The 18,337-nt window shown below is 50.1% G+C and overlaps 1 protein-coding gene and 1 long non-coding RNA gene across 6 annotated transcripts in view; one reads left to right on the top strand and one right to left on the bottom strand.

Moving 5' to 3' along the window:
* Positions 1 to 18,337, top strand: part of TECPR2 (tectonin beta-propeller repeat containing 2) — a 108,476-nt gene that overhangs the window by 48,792 nt on the left and 41,347 nt on the right. For 4 of the 5 annotated variants that reach the window (XR_014260911.1, XM_082450973.1, XM_082450975.1 and 1 more), the window contains 7 exons: positions 2,461 to 2,778; positions 4,021 to 4,994; positions 7,016 to 7,199; positions 9,372 to 9,545; positions 12,887 to 13,067; positions 14,273 to 14,414; positions 17,661 to 17,925. Coding sequence is in view for 4 of the 5 variants with exons in the window: in XM_082450973.1 (XP_082307099.1) it covers positions 2,461 to 2,778; positions 4,021 to 4,994; positions 7,016 to 7,199; positions 9,372 to 9,545; positions 12,887 to 13,067; positions 14,273 to 14,414; positions 17,661 to 17,925 (2,238 nt within the window). In the remaining variant the exon portion in view is untranslated. The remainder of the gene's footprint in view (positions 1 to 2,460; positions 2,779 to 4,020; positions 4,995 to 7,015; positions 7,200 to 9,371; positions 9,546 to 12,886; positions 13,068 to 14,272; positions 14,415 to 17,660; positions 17,926 to 18,337) is intronic. The other variant, XM_082450974.1, reaches the window with a different exon arrangement.
* Positions 14,661 to 18,337, bottom strand: part of LOC309655694 — a 250,612-nt gene continuing 246,935 nt past the window's right edge. Inside the window, exon 2 of the long non-coding RNA XR_014260945.1 lies at positions 14,661 to 15,487. This is a non-coding gene — a long non-coding RNA (uncharacterized lncRNA). The remainder of the gene's footprint in view (positions 15,488 to 18,337) is intronic.

Below are 18,337 nucleotides of genomic sequence, written 5' to 3'. Positions count from 1 at the left end.
CCTTGTAGTATTGATTATTCTCTGTGCTTTTGACTTTTTTTTTGGTAATTCATATTTAAGCCCAAATTCTAATGAGCAGAGAACCTTACTCTGTGTTGCCGTGCGTGCACACGGCCATGGTACTTTATGTATCTGTTCCTGGTGGTTGCAACAACAGCTGTGTGGCCCTTAAGCGCTTAACATTCATGATCTCGTCCAGTCCTCCAACAGCCCCGTGGGGGAGGGCCCGATGCCCGAGGTGAGGGCGGTGCCCACAGATGCCAGTGCCTCATGGGGCCTCTGAAGTTCACCAGGCAGTTGCACAGGCGTCCTGCCCCCGCCTTTCCCTAACCAGGCCGCCTTCCTCCCTGGGGCTGGAGTGGCCTTGGCCCTCCCTCGCTCGCTGTGCCCCTGTCCTGACACTGCTGCCTGGGTCTCCCCGACGAGGCCTGCCCTCCTCGGGTGCTGCCCTCTGCACCCCTCCCCCTCATCATTCAAGACTCGGTCGGTATCGCTGCGCTTTTGATAACTTCTTCCAGTTGCCGTAGTTGAGTCAGTCTCTCCTCACCGCGTTCCTGGGGGCCCCTTTCCTGCTGCTCCTTGACTTCACAGTCATTGACTTACCACTTACCGTACAAAAGATTAGATTTTTGATTGCAGGGCTCTCGTGACTCACCTTGTGGCCCTAACACAGCACCTGGTTTGAAGAAGACCCTAGCATGTTAGTCAGTGGTGTCCTCCTTCCACAGATTAGAAGATTGAGGATTGGGGTAGTGCGTGACAGGCCCCAAGTCACCGTCCAGATTTCCGCTTCAGCCGCTGTTTCCCCTGCCTCGCCAGGTTAGTCAGGAGGGCCCGCCCTGTGCCATGGCTGTGGGCACGCCACTGCGTCCCTCGGGTCTCTTGGCCACAGGACCATCCTCGGTGTTTCTACTCTGACCAGCGTCAGCTAATGTCTGAGTGACCGCAAGAGAGGCAGCGGGGATCCTGGGCAGGAAGTGGGGCTCCCTTTCTCCAGCGCTGGAGGGAGCGGCCTGCCTGGGACACGGCTATAGCGTTTGTCTTTTAAACGTTAGAATACGAGGTTTGGCTGCTCGGAGAATATAAAAAACAGCCTCACTTTAGCCAGATATTTAGCCTCAAAAAGACGAAAATGAAGTACTAGCTGTCTCTGTCCTGAATTTATAATCTCCCAAGAGATGGCAAGAAGAGAGTGAATTACCTCTTAAGTCACAGAGGGCAAGTTGGGGCGAACATCATTCCAGGGTCGTAACTGTCATAGAAAGGGAGTGAGCTCTACTCTTGAGCCTGTGAGCTGGGGGCCTTAACAGTGTCACCAAGGGGCAGTGCCGCTTACAGGGGAGAAGTGACCAGGAGCCACGAGGCCAGTAGACTTCCTGCAGGCGTGAAGATGCTCTGTAACTGCACTGCCCACACGTGGCTGCCGAGTACTCGAAATGTGCTGAGTGCAGCTGAGGAACTGGATTTTAAGTTTTGTTTCATGTCTGTGAATTTGAATTTAAATAGCTACACGGCTGGTGGCTACTGTCCTGGCCGGTGCAGCTCCAGACCAAGATCTGCCTGTGTGATCTTGTGTGACCTTCTGCGAGTCCCTTCCTTGCCCTGCTCGTCCCCACTGTGCGCTCCGGAGCCTGCAGGCGGCCCTCGTGGCCCCCGGTCGAGGCAGGAATGCCCGCCCGTCTGGGTGAGGGCCGTGTCTCCATGCCTAGAACGCGTCTGGCACGCAGTAGGTACTCGGTAACAAAAGGATGGCTGGATGGATCAAAATGGGCCCCAGTCCTGTGCTGAGGGTCCTGTGGCTGGAACCTCCTGGTGTCGTGTTGAGAGGAGGACGTGTCCATGGAGGTGGGGACAGAGCGCCAGGACCCACCATCCCACTGCCAGTCCTGCTCTGCTCTCTCTCTTCGCACACGGACCCCTGTAATGAACTCCTCTGTTTTGAGTTTGCGCTAGTGAAAAATTACCTTTCCCTCCTTGAACTTCGAGAATTTTCATTATAGGTACGTGTGTGTTTTTCAAAGGCCCCTGGAGTAGCTGTTTCTTGGCTGCACCCCGGGGGCCCCGGCAGTGAAAGCACGGAGTCCTAACCACTGCACCACCAGGGAATTCCCTCTAAGCCCTTTTTACTTCCTTATTATTATTTTTTTTTCTAAGCCCTTTTTTAATAGGCATCTCACCTTTATATATTATTTGTGAGTTGAAGTGAGAAATGCTCTACCTTATGATAGTCCCTTACTTTGAGTTATTTACAAAAGACAGCTGCTGTGAGTTATTTTACTGATTTTGATACATGAACTTCCTGGAGAACAAAAACCATGTGTTGGAACCTGTTGTACAATTCTTTTAGTTTCGCTGGTTTCTCTGAATTTAGCAGGCTGGTATTTAGGGCTGGCAAACCTTAATAAGAGCACTCCATCTTTCCCTCCAGTAACCATGGTAAAACTGACTCTTCTTTCTCAGTGCGGGACGGTCTGGAGACGTCGGGATGCCCGGAGCAAGTCCACGGGCAGCGTGCGGAGAAGCCGCCGGGGGCCACGCCTTCCGAGACGAGGCTCAGAGGCTCTTCCGTGGCCAGCTCCGTGGCCAGCGAGCCCAGGAGCCGGAGCAGCTCGCTCAACTCCACCGACAGCGGCTCCGGGCCGCAGGCAGCTCCCGAGCTGGGCAAGAGCAGCCAGCTCACCTCGAAGAGATTCAGCGTGATCAGCTCGGAGGACTTCGACCAAGAGCTCATTGTGAAGCCTCTCAAAGTGAAGAAGAAGAAGAGGAAGAAGAAGACAGGTACCATCCACGGCCGAGCACACACGACCTCCTTCCGCCCCCGTGGGGCCTTGTACCACACTCTCTGGGAAGGCTGCTGCTTGCCGAGTGAGCACTGCCCGTTCGCTGGAAAGCACAGAAAGCAGATGTCTTTCCTCCTCGAAGGAGTTTTACTGTGAAATATTTATACATTATACACACACACGTAAAGCATTAAACTATATGTAACATACCACCCTGCTTAACAGGGCTGGGTGTTATACTTTTCAATATTTAAGTAAAAATTTCAGTTTATTCACGTACATCATTTATTAGACCAGAGATTCTGTGAACCTGGAAGGAAGGTCATGGAAATCTTTAGATGGATCAATTTATGTTTAGTGTAAGGTATGTCATCAGATATGGGCGTTTTTTTCTCTTTTCTCTTTTTTTTTTTTAGGCCGCACTGCACGGCTTGCAGGATCTTAGTTCCGCAACCAGGGATTGAACCTGGGCCCTTGGCAGTGGAAGCATGGAGTCCTAACCACTGGACCACCAGGGAATTCCCAGATATGGGATTTAACACTGAATTTAAAAAATTTTTTTACTCCTTGGTGCCTATTGAGCCTCTCTAGCTAAAGATCACTGCGATATTGAAGGAAGATGTTATCAGATCCCTTAGCATTTCAATCATTAAAAGAAATTGGTCTGTGATCCATTTGTTCCTTTGTTTTTCTTAGTTAACATTTTTTTTAATAGTAATCTTTTATTTATTTATTTTATTTTTATGTTTATTTTTGGCTGTGTTGGGTCTTCGTTTCTATGCGAGGGCTTTCTCTAGTTGTGGCAAGCGGGGGCCACTCTTCATCGCGGTGCGCGGGCCTCTTCACTATCGCGGCCTCTCTTGTTGCGGAGCACAGGCTCCAGACGCGCAGGCTCAGTAGTTGTGGCTCATGGGCCCAGCTGCTCAGCGGCATGTGGGATCTTCCTGGACCAGCAATCGAACCGTGTCCCCTGCATTGGCAGGCAGATTCTCAACCACTGCGCCACCAGGGAAGCCCCAGTTAACATTTCTTGAAGGAGGCCTCAGAGCCCATCATTGTGTACAGTATTTGCATCCATTTAAAACATCCCTGCACTGGGATAATTTGTACTTAAGAGATTTATTCTTCACCAATTAGATATCCTTCATTTAAAATGCTTTTATCTTAAGCCAAAATTTTGTTTTTTAGTTAGTGTCTTACTAGATTCATGCATAATCTTAAACGTTCTTCTTTTAAACAGAAGGTGGAAGCGGGACTACCTGCCCCAGTTCCCTTGAATCGACTCCCTGCTGGGAGTGTCCTGGCGATAGCCCCCAGTCCCTGAACACGGACCTGCTGTCCACCACCTCGAGTTTGGGCAGCATCGTGGATCAGTCCAGCACAGGGTCTCCTGACCAGGAGTGCAGTCTCAGCGGTGAGGCCAACAGTGTCCTGCCAGAATACAGCGACCCCGAAACATTTAGTGTCTTGGAGGTGCCCCTCCCCGCCCCTGACTCATTGAAGGAAGAAGGTGACGGAAGAACCGAAATCCCACCATGTGACGGCGCAGGCGAGACGCAGCCGCCTAGCGGGGTGTTGAGTTCGCCCTGGCATCCAAGGGAGGACGCGGAAGGGGGTGATGTCATCGCGGAACTCGAAGAGGAGCCCTGTCCCGTGAGCGGTGGGCCAGGGAGCGCACAGTCACCCTGCCGAGAGCAGGGCAGCTCAGCGGAGGCCCGGGAGGCGGGGGGCATGGAGCCTGCTGAGCCCCAGAGCACTCTTCCGGAAGCCCCCCTCCCGGGCTCACCCCCGGTGCCTTGCAGCCTCAGCTGGGCTCCCGGCGCTGAGCGGTGGCTTCCAGGGACCAGAGCTGAGGAGCCCAGTGAAGAGCAGGGCTTCCTGAGGCACCTGGGGGCCCCAGGCCACCTCGGCTCGAGTCCCCGGCACGCTGTTACTGACGATGACACAGGCCAGCAAGCAGTGGCTGCGTCCGAATGTGACTTGGGGAGCGCAGGAGGACGACGGCCTCGCTGGGTCTCTGCCTCGGTGGCCAGCGCCCGTGAGCAGCCCTCACGGGACCAGGCGTTGACGTCCAGTGACGAGGAGGACATCTATGCCCACGGGCTGCCCTCTTCGTCCTCGGAGACGAGCGTGACAGAGCTGGCAGGGAGCCGCTCCCTGCAGGACCTGCGCCCGCCGGGCACAGACGAGCCCGGGCTGCTGAAGTCAGAGGAGGTAGGTGCGCTCCTTTCTTAAGGGAAATCATTGGCAAACTGATTATATTTTTCTGTTTATGCAAAGAAATTATATTCCTACTGTAAAACCTGTATGCCAGGTGTTTGGAAGTCTGGCTTTGGGGGATTTCCAGCGCAGGGATCTAGAATGGCGTGGACTCCTGCTGACCTGTCACCCCTGCTCAGTTACCCACTTTACCAACAAAAGCAGCCTCTCCTTGTTGATTCCGGCGGGGCCGGCCCAGCACGGGCAGCTAGTGCTAGTCATCCCAGAGGACGGCTGGATTGGCCTGGGGGCCGCTCCCAGAAACCAGTGGCGAGAGGCCCGTCCACCTGTGGAGGGGAAGGCGCTGCCCCTCAGACACGCGTCTCGAGGAGCCGTGTCTCCCTGACCTCCAAACAGTGGCGCCAGGGCTCCCCTGCAGGCTGTGGAGAAACCAGGTTTCGAGTGTCCACTTTCCTGGGTCGGGTTCTACCTAGCCTGTGCAATTAAGAGACGATTATTAGCTATTCTTGATCATTTTATATAAAAAAGTGGCTTTTAAAAAGTGCTTGTTTTCCTTAGCAAGTAATTATTATTTAGCTGTATTTGGTTTCAAACCTGTGTATTGTAACCCCTCCTGCTAAGTGGATGTGAGGTGTGGATTACGCGTGTGAACTTATAGCCATGTGTGCTTTCCCCAGATGTGCCTCTGGATTCTCTCCGTCCTAATGATGTGTGGCATTGGGGCAGCTCTCACCACGTGCCAGGTGCCATGCTAAACACTTTACAAGTTTAACTCATATACTTCTCTAAAAACAAAATCCACAAACTAGGTGCTCCCGTTTCACAGGAGGAAGTGGAGACTCAGACAGTTAAATGGCTTTCACCAGGTCGCATGGCAAGTGGGGCCAGGGTGGCCCAGGGCCCTCTCTCTCAAACCTCTGTGCTGTCTGTCCTGCCTCGAAAGTGAAATGTCCTGCTTATTTGTTGTAAGACAAAATGCACTTTCACTCAGTCTTCCGCACATTCACTCTTTCGTGAGTGCCTTCGGCTGCCAGACTCTGCGTCAGGTGCTGGGGACACTGCAGTGCCCGTGACAGGCAGTCGTGGATCTCAGAGTCCTGGACACGTGTGCAGATCCTCCCAGTTGAGTGGGACTCGGGCGATGGTGATGAACAAAGTGCAGGCGGGGTGCGGTGCCCACCAACCATGGCAGGAGCCGAGCAGCTGAGGCCGAGGGCGTGGGCAGTTGGCATTCTAGGCCAGAACTTTAGAAAAGTCCTAGGTGAGGGGGGCACCTGGTACTTTGAGGACCTCCCCCAGCCTTCACCGCTCCCCCCCTTGTCCCCCTCCAGAGAGCTGGAAAGCCACATTGTGTTGGGTTGGGGGGTGGGTAAGGCGTGTCCTGGTGAGCCAGGGCCAGATCGAGAGGGGTTGGGTGCCATACTCTGTGAAGCAGTGAACGTCCATGTGTGGGTGATTGTGCAGATACGTGGGTTTCTTTTTCAGTTTTGGAAAGCTGTTAAAGTGCACACTTTATTTAGCTTTGATTTTTAAAAGAACCCTAACACCTAAACCTTAGTCTACAAGATTCAGTCAGGCAGTGTCTTGGCCAGATTTCCATCAACCACATGACATGCCACATATCCGATGATTGGATCAGCACTTAAAAAAATATGGTGAAAAAAACAAAGATAGTGGTAGTGCCATTTCTCCTAATACATCTGTAATGATTAGCTGTACAAAAAATCAATTTGCATACAAGTGGGAAGTGAGGTATACCTGTAGAATAAAACCAGATCCTTTGAATGTAGCACTAGGTGAGGGAAGAGGTTGTAGTATCTGTGACAGAGTGTTATCCAGGAACGTTATGGGGTCTTCGTAGGGGACAGCCGCTCCCACTTCACAATGTTTCTGTTAGAGCTGGTCCAGAGATAGAGGGCCGACTTAAGTGACTGCACACTTTTCTTATTGACGACAGTACGACACATGCAGCTGTGTCCTCTGCCGCAGAACTCAGCAGGCTCTGTCCTTGTTAGTTTGCAGAAAGCTGGATGGGTTACTCCGGGCCGGGCTACGGCATTCTCAGCTTGGCGGTCTCCGAGAAGTACATTTGGTGCCTGGACTACAAAGGCGGCCTGTTCTGCAGCGCGTTGCCGGGCGCTGGGCTGCGCTGGCAGAAGTTTGAAGATGCCGTCCAGCAGGTGGCAGTCTCGCCCTCAGGTTCGCCTCCCAGCTCCCTGCTTCTTGCCCCAGGTGTAGACGCCCGAGCACACAGGGACCAGTCCATTCAGCAGACTTGCCTTTTCCCGCAGGTTTGAGGGGTTTTCTCCAAAGAACGCGGATTGCTGCATTTGACATCAACTGAAAATAGTGTAATTGCAGTTCAGTTTTTGGTTTTTTATTAATTGCAGTGGTAACACATGAACATGTTTTGTAAGTTATACAAATAGCTTGCATTTTTGAGTTTTTTTTTTTTAGAAATATTAACATACAAATGCCTTATAAAAATAAATCTGTTTCTGTTTCTTAGTGTTGTTGTTTTAAAACTTATTTATTTATTTATTTTTGGCTGCATTGGGTCTTCGTTGCTGTGCACGGGCTTTCTCTAGTTGCAGCGAGCGGGGGCTACTCTTCGTTGCGGTGTGCGGGCTTCTCTTGTTGTGGAGTACGAGCTCTAGGTGCGCGGGCCTCAGTAGTTGTGGCACGTGGGCTCAGTAGTTGTGGCATGTGGGCTCAGTCGTTGTGGCTCGTGGGCTCTAGAGCGCAGGCTTAGTAGTTGTGGCGCACAGGCTTAGTTGCTCGGCGGCATGTGGGATCTTCCCGGACCAGGGCTCGAACCCGTGTCCCCTGCACTGGCAGGCGGATTCTGAACCACTGCGCCACCAGGGAAGTCCCTTAGTGTTGCATTAAAGCAACTGAACTAATGAAGATGGGCCCGTGGTTGTGTTGGATAAGTTTGGATTGTTTGGTTTCTTTCTTAGAAATTATTCGGTAATGAGCTATATATATATGCTTTGGGTGAATAATCTACTCCCTGACTGTGAAAAGAAAATGCCTTCCTTCCTTCATGCCATGATCAGGCCATTTTCAGTGAGCTGGAGCAGACGCTTCCTGGATGAGGTTCTACCCCCTCATCTATACAGAATAATTTGCTTGTTTGTCACAACGTTGGCCGCTTTACCTATTTGGGGGATGGCGAGTGGAACAGAAGTGTGTATGTGTATCGTAGCTGGTTTACCGTTAGGACGTTGGAATGCAAGGCAGACGACACTGAGCCTGTGACCTCCCCTCGCCCTCTGTGCTTTGAGATGGCTTTCCTCTGACTCTCCTGGTCTTTGTCACTGTGTAAAATACCAGTTTGTTCAGGGTTGTTTTGTTCTATCTCTTTACCTCTTTGAAAAATATTTTTCCTTAGAGACTAAGATAATAGCCTGTCCCATTAGCTGGCTTTATATAATTACGGGTTTTAATTCTTTTCCTCTCAGTTACCTTTGGGTCCGTCTCCCCAGCCATGTATAAACTTTGGTTTTTTCCTGATTATGTGAATTACTGTGTGTTTCCAAACCGTTCAGCCCCGCGCTGCTCTAGCAGGAGCCCTGTCTCCACCAGGGTTGGTGCTCGGGCCGAGCGGTCCTGCAGGGCCCCGTCCAGCATGGGCACCCCGGCGGCCGCGGGCTTGGCCAGCTGCCTCGCTTCCCACACCTCCCTCGGCGCCTCGTGCCAGACCCTCTCGTCCAGCCCTCCGTGCTCTCGGTGACTCCGGTGGTTTCTTAGATGCCACCTGCACCTCCATAGACGGCCTTCCTGTCTGCCCTTCTCCTTCCCTCCCCTTCTTCTGTGTATCACAGTCCCTTTCTAAGTGAAAAAAGGGACAGCCCAGCTCAAGTGCTTCCTTTCCATCTGCACCTTGTCCATGTGGCTGGTCCAGAATTGACCCACTCCCTTTGAATCCCTGTAGGACTTTCGGCCTTTCTCAGGACACTGACTGCGCCTCCTGAAGGTCGCTTGGGTCCTCACCTGGCACACCTAGCAGTGCTGGTGCTGCCTCTCTTCCGTGTGATGAGTGCCTCTGATGCGCCAGCTCTGTGTGCTGTGTCCCTGATACAGTCTCACCTGCAGCCTTCCTAGCAGCCTGTACAGGGCAGACGATCCCGTTTCACAGATGAGGAAATGAGGCTTGGAGACACTGAGTGACATGACGCCCAAGCCACACGGTGTGGGGTGGTGGCAGGGGTTCAGACCTCGGCGCCGCAGGCTCTTTCCCCAGTCGGGGTGGAAGCAAAGGGGGGTGTGTTGTAGAAATCTCTCTTCCCCACAGCACCCAGAATGGACTTCTGGGGGTGAAAATTCTCAGTATTTATTGGACAGTGAATATAATTTTTATTTCCACAGGAGCCCTTCTCTGGAAGATTGAACAGAAATCTAACCGAGCCTTTGCTTGTGGCAAAGTGACCATCAAGGGGAAGCGTCACTGGTACGAAGCTCTGCCCCAGGCGGTGTTTGTGGCCCTGAGCGATGACACGGCCTGGATCATCAGGACAAATGGGGACCTGTACCTGCAGACAGGTAGCTGCAGGCGGCGCCCCAGCGCCCGTCGGGTCTGGTGTGATTGCGCTTTGGTAGCGACGTGCTTAGAGACAGGGACCAAGAAGCTAGAAGTCAATTTAAATGAAAGCACTTCTGGAAAGAGAGTATTTGCCATTGGAATCTATTAGCAGTTTTCTGCTACTGACTCACATTCAACCCAGGACAAATTTAGGGCAGGAATTAATAGAATTATTTAGCGAGGCACAGAAACAGAATCTTATTCTCCTTACAGCTAACCATTGCGTATCCCTTACTTATCCTGCAATGTCAGATCTGAAGAGGAAAGAATAACAGAGAAATGGCATTAGAATCATTTTTCCCTTCAACTTATGGCTGGATTTTTTCAGCTAGGTCAAAGCCCTGCTTCTATACGCTTACTTTACACGTGGGTCAGGAAAAAACAATGAGAAATAATTTGCTCTAAATAGCAGTTTATCTCATCCTAGGAAACTGCCCTGAGGGGGACCTTTAGCAGTTGGAAGAGACAAAGTGGGACTTGTTTATTAAAAATAAACTGTAATGAGAGTCAGTGTTTACGTACTGTCAGCAAAATGAGATACGAGTTTCCAAAAGCAATGTGATTCACCAGTGCCTGGAAACAATTACGGGGTAGGAGCTCTTTTTCGGATGTCAGGAGGCCGTACTGGATTTATGTAAATGTCAATCTTTTAACCATTTAATATTGCTGATTCCAAGAGAAGGGTTTTTTTTTTTAAATAGATTTATTTTATTTATTTATTTATTTATTTATTGGCTGCGTTGGGTCTTCATTGCTGTGCGCAGGCTTTCTCTAGTTGTGGCGAGCAGGGTCTACTCTTGGTTGGGGTGTGAGGGCTTCTCATTGTTGCAGAGTACAGGCTCTAGGCGTGCAGGCTTCAGTAGTTGTGGCTCACGGGCTCTAGAGTGCAGGCTCAGTAGTTGTGGCGCACGGGCTTAGTTGCTCCGTGGCATGTGGGATCTTCCCAGACCAGGGCTCGAACGCGTGTCCCCTGCATTGGAAGGTGGATTCTTAACCACTGCACCACCAGGGAAGTCCCCCAAGAGAAGGTTTTAATCTCTGTTATGAACTGTCAGCCAGGGACGATTCTCTGAGATTTTTTTTTTTAACATCTTTTATTAGAGTATAATTGCTTTACAATGGTGTGTTAATTTCTGCTTTATAACAAAGTGAATCAGCTATACATATACATACATCCCCATATCTCCTCCCTCTTGCGTCTCCCTCTCACTCTCCCTATCCCACCCCTCTAGGTGGTCACCAAGCACCGAGCTGATCTCCCTGTGCTATGCGGCTGCTTCCCACTAGCTATCTGTTTTACCTTTGTTAGTGTATATATGTCCATGCCACTCTCTCACTTCGTCCCAGCTTACGCTTCCCCCTCCCCGTGTCCTCAGGTCCATTCTCTACATCTGCGTCTTTATTCCTGTCCTGCCCCTAGGTTCGTTAGAACCATTTTTTTTTAGATTCCATATATATGTGTTAGCATGCGGTATTTGTTTTTCTCCTTCTGACTTACCTCACTCTGTATGACAGACTCTAGGTCCATCCACCTCACTACAGATAACTCAATTTCGTTTCTTTTTATGGCTGAGTAATATTCCATTGTATATATGTGCCACATCGTCTTTATCCATTAATCTGTTGATGGACACTTAGGTTGCTTCCATGTCCTGGCTATTGTAAATAGAGCGGCAGTGAACATTGTGGTACATGACTCTTTTTGAATTATGGTTTTCTCAGGGTATATGCCCAGTAGTGGGATTGCTGGGTCGTATGGTAGTTCTATTTTTAGTTTTCTGAGGAACCTCCATACTGTTCTCCATAATGGCTGTATCAATTTACGTTCCCACCAACGGTGCAAGAGTGTTCCCTTTTCTCCACACCCTCTCCAGCATTTATTGTTTGTAGATTTTTTGATGATGGCCATTCTGACCGGTGTGAGGTGCTATCTCATTGTAGTTTTGATTTGCATTTCTCTAATGATTAGTGATGTTGAGCATCCTTTCATGTGTTTGTTGGCAATCTGTATATCTTCTTCGGAGAAATGTCTATTTAGGTGTTCTGCCCATTTTTGGATTGGGTTGTTTGTTTTTTTGGTATTGAGCTGCATGGGCTGCTTGTAAATTTTGGAGATTAATCCTTTGTCAGTTGCTTCGTTTGCAAATATTCGATTCTCTGAGATTGAAAGCCCTTGAACATCTGGCTCGCTCTCAGATGTGGGAGAGCCGGCATCCTAGCAGCTCCTGCTTGAGCCCAGAGGGCAGCCTTGCCAGCTCTGGGCCACATGCCGGCCCTGGTCTCTCCAGCCTGGTTCCCATGTCTCCCTTGAAAGTGAAAAATATCTGGAAAGGCATATGCTCGTCCAACTTCCAGTGGCATCTGAGTTTCGTTCCTGCTGGGGAAACAGGGTACTTCTGGCCTGGGGGTGAGGAGGGCCTTAGGAGTCACCTGGGCAGTGGTTGCAGACAAACTCAAACCACCCAGAGCTACTGGGTTGGAGTCTCCAGGGTTGTCCTGAGGGTTTGCAGTGTAAGAAGTCCAGGAGGTGATTCCTACCTAGTTGAGTTTGAGGAAATGCAGCCCAAGGACTGTGATACCGTAGGGTGCTGTTGTGGTCAGGCAGGGAGCGCGCTGAGTTCCGAGGCCTGACTGCAGGCTGAGGCTGTGGAGTGATACGGGGCTTTAGGTGACAGCTGCTGTGCCAGCTCCCTTAGGAGTGGCCTTGAAGCTCGTTAGACAGAGGTTGCAAAGAGGCGGGGGAAGAGCCCTGGGTGGGGAGTCGGGGACGCTGAGCTCTGGCCCTCACCTTCCATCTAGGAAATTCGGGGTTTTCATTTTAGCAGTGGAAGCCCCGCATGCCACGTACAAAGCAGGGGGAGGGGAACCACCTGTTGGAGGTGCTCTGCAGAGGATGCCTGGAGCCCTCAGATCCCTGTGGGCCCAGGGGCAGCTGAGGCTCCGAGGGGCGTGGCCACAGAAGACGTCTCTTGGCCTGGGCCCTCCTGGCTCCGGAGCTGGCTGCTCTCCTGCACTGGGCTTTCACGTTCTTTTGGAACATTTTTAGCTACTCTGGGACACCAGAGGATTCGGAATTGTTATTCCTCCAGTTTTCAAAGAGCATCTGAAAACAGTTCAGGTGGATATTATATTTAAGCACAATCTAACTATTTTATGTTGAGTAGACCTTAAAAGGAGAAAGTACTTATTATGAAAGGATATAGCAAAATACCAAAAAAGAAAAGTAAGCAAACAGAATGAAAATGAGGTGTGAAGTCCTGATTGTGTGTCTTTGGGGGCTTCCTGTCCTTCTCCCCGGCAGGTCTCAGCGTGGATCGCCCCTGTGCTAGAGCCGTAAAGGTTGACTGTCCGTACCCACTGTCCCAGGTCGCAGCCCGGAACAGCGTGGTGTGGGCGCTGACGGAGCAGAGAGTCCTCCTGTACCGGGAGGGTGTGAGCAGCTTCTGTCCTGAAGGGGAGCTCTGGAAATGCGACATCGTCAGGTATCGGGGGAGGAGCAGACACATTTTCAGCGTCCTGTTTGTCCCACTGTCTGTTCTTTGTCAACTTGACTCTTCTTAAGGGACCCATGTGAGCCTCTCCTGGGCAGAGCTGGTTCCCTGGAGGTTTCCAAGGTCGTGGTGTTCTCTGGGATTGCCAGAGCCAATTTCAGCAGCCTGACCTTGAAGACACTCTGTGCCGCTTTCTGACTGGCAGACTGGACATTGTGTCAGAGCTCAGTTTTATAAATGCTACTGCCCTCCTGTGTAATCTCAAGCCCCACACGGTCACGAGTCTCTCGTGATGGTCTTTCTATAGAACTGCCCAGTGTCAGATAGTTTCCGTTTAGAGTCTCAGATGACTTAGGGCCAAATATTTTTCTTTATTATCCTCCTAGTCAGTTGAAATTAATCTCTGAATTGCAATTTATTTCGTTACTTTCTACCAGTCAAAATTTTAATATAAAGAATTACTGTCAGATCATTTTGTGAAATTATCAGTAGTCTTTAGGAAAATTAGATTAGGATACTCTCGGTTTGAATTGAGCAACCCGGTAAACTTGAGTGAGCACCTGTTGTGAGCCAGGACCGTGCTGGGCTGAGTGAGCGTGACCCTGCCCTGCCCTCGAAGAGCTCCCCATCCGGGGCAACCAACGCCAGTTAGCGTAGATGGTCCTGACCCGGAGAGGGACGCGCAGCACCGAGGACGCCTCGGCTCCCCCTGCAGAGGTCAGGCAGGCACCGTGCAGAGTGGACCCGCGGCTCAGCCTCGAAGCTGGCGGGGACGTCACCAGCTGGGTGGGAGGAGGGCATTGCCCGCAGAGTGGGCAGCGTCTGCCAGGCTGCAGCTGCCCAACACAGCCTGGCACGCTGTGGAGTTTCTGTTCACTTAATTGGTGAAGGCAGAGGTGGGGAGATGGGCCACTCGGGGCCTGGAATCCCTCATGCGCCTGCTCTCTTCTTCCCTGGGTTAGTTTCCCTTAAGAGCTCCCCCTACTGTCCTGGGCCTTCATGGAGTCTTTCAGACGCCCCCTCGCTTCGGAACAGTATATATCGCACAGTCGTTTAACTCGAAACTCAAGCTTCCTTCCTCGGAACTTGTCTCTTGTCCCACACTGAGCCCCCCAGGACGCTTGATGCCGGCATCCTAGACGCGCTGGGGGCCGTGAATGTGAGTGCTGACTCCGCCCTCTCTTCCTCGTTTCCAGTGAAAGGCAGGCTTTGGAACCTGTCTGTATCACTCTCGGGGACCAACAGACCCTGTGGGCCCTGGACATCCGAGGACACCTGTGGTTCAGAACTGGCGTCGTCTCCAAGAAGCCCCAAGGGGACGACGACCACTGGTGGCAAGTAGGTGTTGAGCTCCCGGGCCACGTGCCTGGGTGCCTCCCTGAGTCGGGGGCTCCGGTCTCCCTCTTACAGCCCCTCTCTTTTCCCTAAAGAGATCGGGGGCTTGGAGTAAATAAACAGTGTTCGCTTTTACTATTGGATGAGTTAGACTTTGCTGTATTTGAGCACACTAGAAATATCAGGGCACAACAAGGCTCTGCTGTATTCAGTATCCTATGATAAACCATAATGGAAAAGAATATAAAAAAAAAGAATGTATACATATGTATACCTGAATCACTTTGCTGTACAGCAGTAACTAACACAACATTGTAAATCAACTATACTTCAATTTAAAAAAAAAGAAGTATCAGGGATTTCATCACAGGACATAACTTGTGAAGCTCTCTTTGCTTAAATATGTAGGCTTTGTTTATTTATTTATTTATTTATTTATTTATTTATTTATTTATTTATTTTATTTATTTTTGGCTGCGTTAGGTCTTCGTTGCTGTACGCGGGCTTTCTCTAGTTGTGGCGAGCGGGGGCTACTCTTTGTTGCAGTACACGGGCTTCTCATTGCAGTGGCTTCTCTTGTTGTGATGCATGGGCTCTAGAGCGCAGGCTCAGTAGTTGTGGCGCACGGGCTTTGTTGCTCCGCGGCATGTGGGATCTTCCCGGACCAGGGGTTGAACCCGTGTTCACTGCATTGGCAGACGGATTCTTAACCACTGTGCCACCAGGGAAGTCCCTATTTATTTATTTTTTAATTTTGATGTTATTTAGAAATTTGTCATTATATGCCAAATAAATCCAGTGACAGCCATTTGAAGACCTAGATAATAATAATGATTAATTGTGGAGGAATGTACTAAGAAGAAAAGAGATTAGACAATGGATGTGAAAAACCCAACCCACAATTAAAATTCACTATCTCTGCTTGTACAAAAGGCCTCGTAAGTAAATGGTATTTCAATGAAGAAAGGGGAGTTTTCCCACATGCCCCCAGAAAAGTAAACACTTTGAGAAATAGTAAGGTAGGGGCTTCCCTGGTGGCACAGTGGTTAAGAATCCGCCTGACAATGCAGGGGACACTGGTTTGAGCCCTGGTCCAGGAAGATCCCACATGCCGCGGAACAACTAAGCCCATGTGCCACAACTACTGAGCCTGCACTCTAGAGCCTGCAACCCACAACTACTGAAGCCCGCACGCCTAGAGCCCGTGTTCCACAACAAGAGAAGCCACCGCAGTGACAAGCCCGCGCACTGCAACCAAGAGTAGCCCCGCTCGCCGCTACTAGAGAAGCCCATGCGCAGCAACAAAGACCCAACGCAGCCGAAAATAAATAAATAAAATAAACAAAAAGAAATTTAAAAAAAAAAAGAAAGAAGTAGTAAGGTATAATCAAGCTAACTTTTGCCCTTTTGGCACCATTCAGTGTAAACGTAGCGCCCGTGGTCCCCCAGCATGGCAGGTAAGGCTGTGCTGGCATCGGCGGCTGTGGGATACACAGCAGCTCTTGAGTGTTCTGTCTCCATTGATTGGTTCAGATGTTATTGTCGCCTTAGACTTGCCTCGTCGAGGGCAGGTCTTCCAGTGGCTGCTCTCAAGTCTTTCAGATGAGGATGTGGAAAAGTAAGCTGTGTTTGCTCTTTGATGAGTATGTGTGTATATACACAGTCTCTAATTTAATACGCCAGGTACTATTTGAAAAGTTACACAATTGATTGAAAATTACCCTCCCTGTATTTGTAACCATATTATATGGTTTTATACACACACACACACACACACACACACACTCAAGTGTAGTAGATGTACTAAATTCTGTCTTTAAGTAGCCTAAAGAAAACTAGTTATAATTTTATCATAATATTCAGAACATGGTCTTCAGAGAAATTTGATAGAATCATCTCTGAGGTGTTTGGAAACAGAGTTATTTTAATTACTATAAGATTGATTTCTCTGTAGTGCTAGAGCCAGCATTATGTTTGGCTGTTAAACCTTTCTTTTCTTTTTGTTAATTTGCATCCTGCTTATGTGCCAATCCTGGGTGCTGGGACTGAGCCTGTCACAGACTTTCTGTGTGGCCTGGCGTCATGTGCCCCGAGGAAGGGCAGAGCTCCCGGGCCATCACACGGCAGCGTGGCACTGGTCCCCAGGTACCTGCCCAGCGTCCTGTGGGCTCTGATGGAGTCTGCCTAGCCAGGCTGGCACGTGCTCTGCTCTTCAAGAGAAGCAGGGCCGCGGGCTCTGCAGCAGGGCCTTGGGGCTGGCGTGCTGACACCGTTTGCTTATACCTCAGTGCAGGCAGCAGCTCACAGTCAGTGCGAGCCCTTTCACAGATAAGAAGGGCCACAATCGCACATGTACTACACTACTGGTTTTTGTAATAGTTTCCTTTTTGTGTGTTTTGTTTATTATATGTTAAGTTCCCTATCCTAAGTGATGTCACTTTCACTCAGCACTTCGCTGTGTGTGACCTGGGAGTGTGGCCTGCACGAGGCTGTCCTAGGCGTAGGGCGGTGATGTTCTCTGTAACCCAACCCAGCAGGGCAGAAGTACGTGGAAAGTCACGCAGAGTCAGAGAGCTTTCTAAGAGCCAGAGCTGGCCGGCAGGGGACAGGGTTCCTTAGAGGGCAGCACCCTGGAGAAAGATCTCTTTCAGGAATGCGAGAGAAGCGTGTCTTGAATCTGAGCCCGGGTGCATTCTACACATCCAGGACAGGTCTGGTCTGTGCTACTGTTCTGGCGTGATTACTAACAGTCCCAGTTAGGTCATGAATTGCTTCATCACCCTACTTACACTACCTTTTTAAACCCATATTATGATCCTAAGTATTGTACACTGTTGTCCATTACAAATTCCTAAATTTTAAAAACAAAATAATCCTTTCTTACCCGGGTCGCAGGGTTTTCAGAACCCAGGAGGAGCATGAACTCAGAGAAAGCTGCTGTAAGAATTAGAATAAAAGACTTATAGGGTGCAAGGGGGTGATAGTCATAAAAATAATACATGCTCTTTGTAACAGGTCCATGCAATAGAAAAGTGTATAAAATGGTGAACGTTTTCTTCCATCCCTCTGAATCCACCCCTCGGAAGTAATCACAGCCAGCAGTGGGGGGTGTCCTGCCACACTCCTCTCCAGTCCTCACACAAATGTGCACGTGCACGTGGGTATTTGGGTGTTTGATGGGTGGGGGCCGGGCCCTTAGCTCTCAGGCAGCGAGCATACAGAAGGCGCTTGTACCTGCACTGAGAGCAGGGTGTCTGCCCATCTCCCCTCCAGGTGAGCATCACAGACTATGTGGTGTTTGACCAGTGCAGCTTGTTCCAGACCATAATCCATGCCACACACTCGGTGGCCACAGTGGCCCAGGTGCCTGTTGAGAAGGTGGCGGATAAACTGCGCATGGCGTTGTGGTCTCAGCAGCTCCAGTGCCAGCCGAGCCTTCTAGGGGTCAACAGCAGCGGCGTCTGGATCTCCTCGGGCAAGAATGAAATCCACGTCTCTAGAGGAAGTCTCATCGGTGGGTGAATCACTTCATTTCCACGCCAGCTTGATAGGCAGCTCCTCTTTAGAGCCAGCATTTAAGGAAAAGCTTTATGATCTCAAGTGGAAAAGATAATTTAGTGCCAGTGGTATGAAGTGTCTGGAATGGAGGCATTCCCTCTGCTTTCTATCAGTTCCCTCCTTTCAGTCTGTCATTCCTACGGCTTGGATACCAGCGTCTGGATGGTGTGCGATCACTTCCCATTAGGAACCTATTAGGCTCTAAGAAGAGCACGTGGAGCTCATTTTTATGTTAATAATTTCCAGCTAAATGAAAAAATCCTCCCATTCCTGAAGAGCCTAGTAGAAAAAATGATCGCACTGTTGAACATGCAAGGCTCTGGCCAGATCTGTAAATGTAGGTGTAAATCCACATTTACCCACTGGGG

Source organism: Balaenoptera physalus (assembly GCF_965194825.1).
Source record: "Balaenoptera physalus genome assembly, chromosome: 2".
NCBI classification, from domain to species: Eukaryota; Metazoa; Chordata; class Mammalia; order Artiodactyla; family Balaenopteridae; genus Balaenoptera; species Balaenoptera physalus.
The sequence above is the reverse complement of the archived record's forward strand: the minus strand, read 5'-3'. Positions and strand labels throughout refer to the sequence as shown.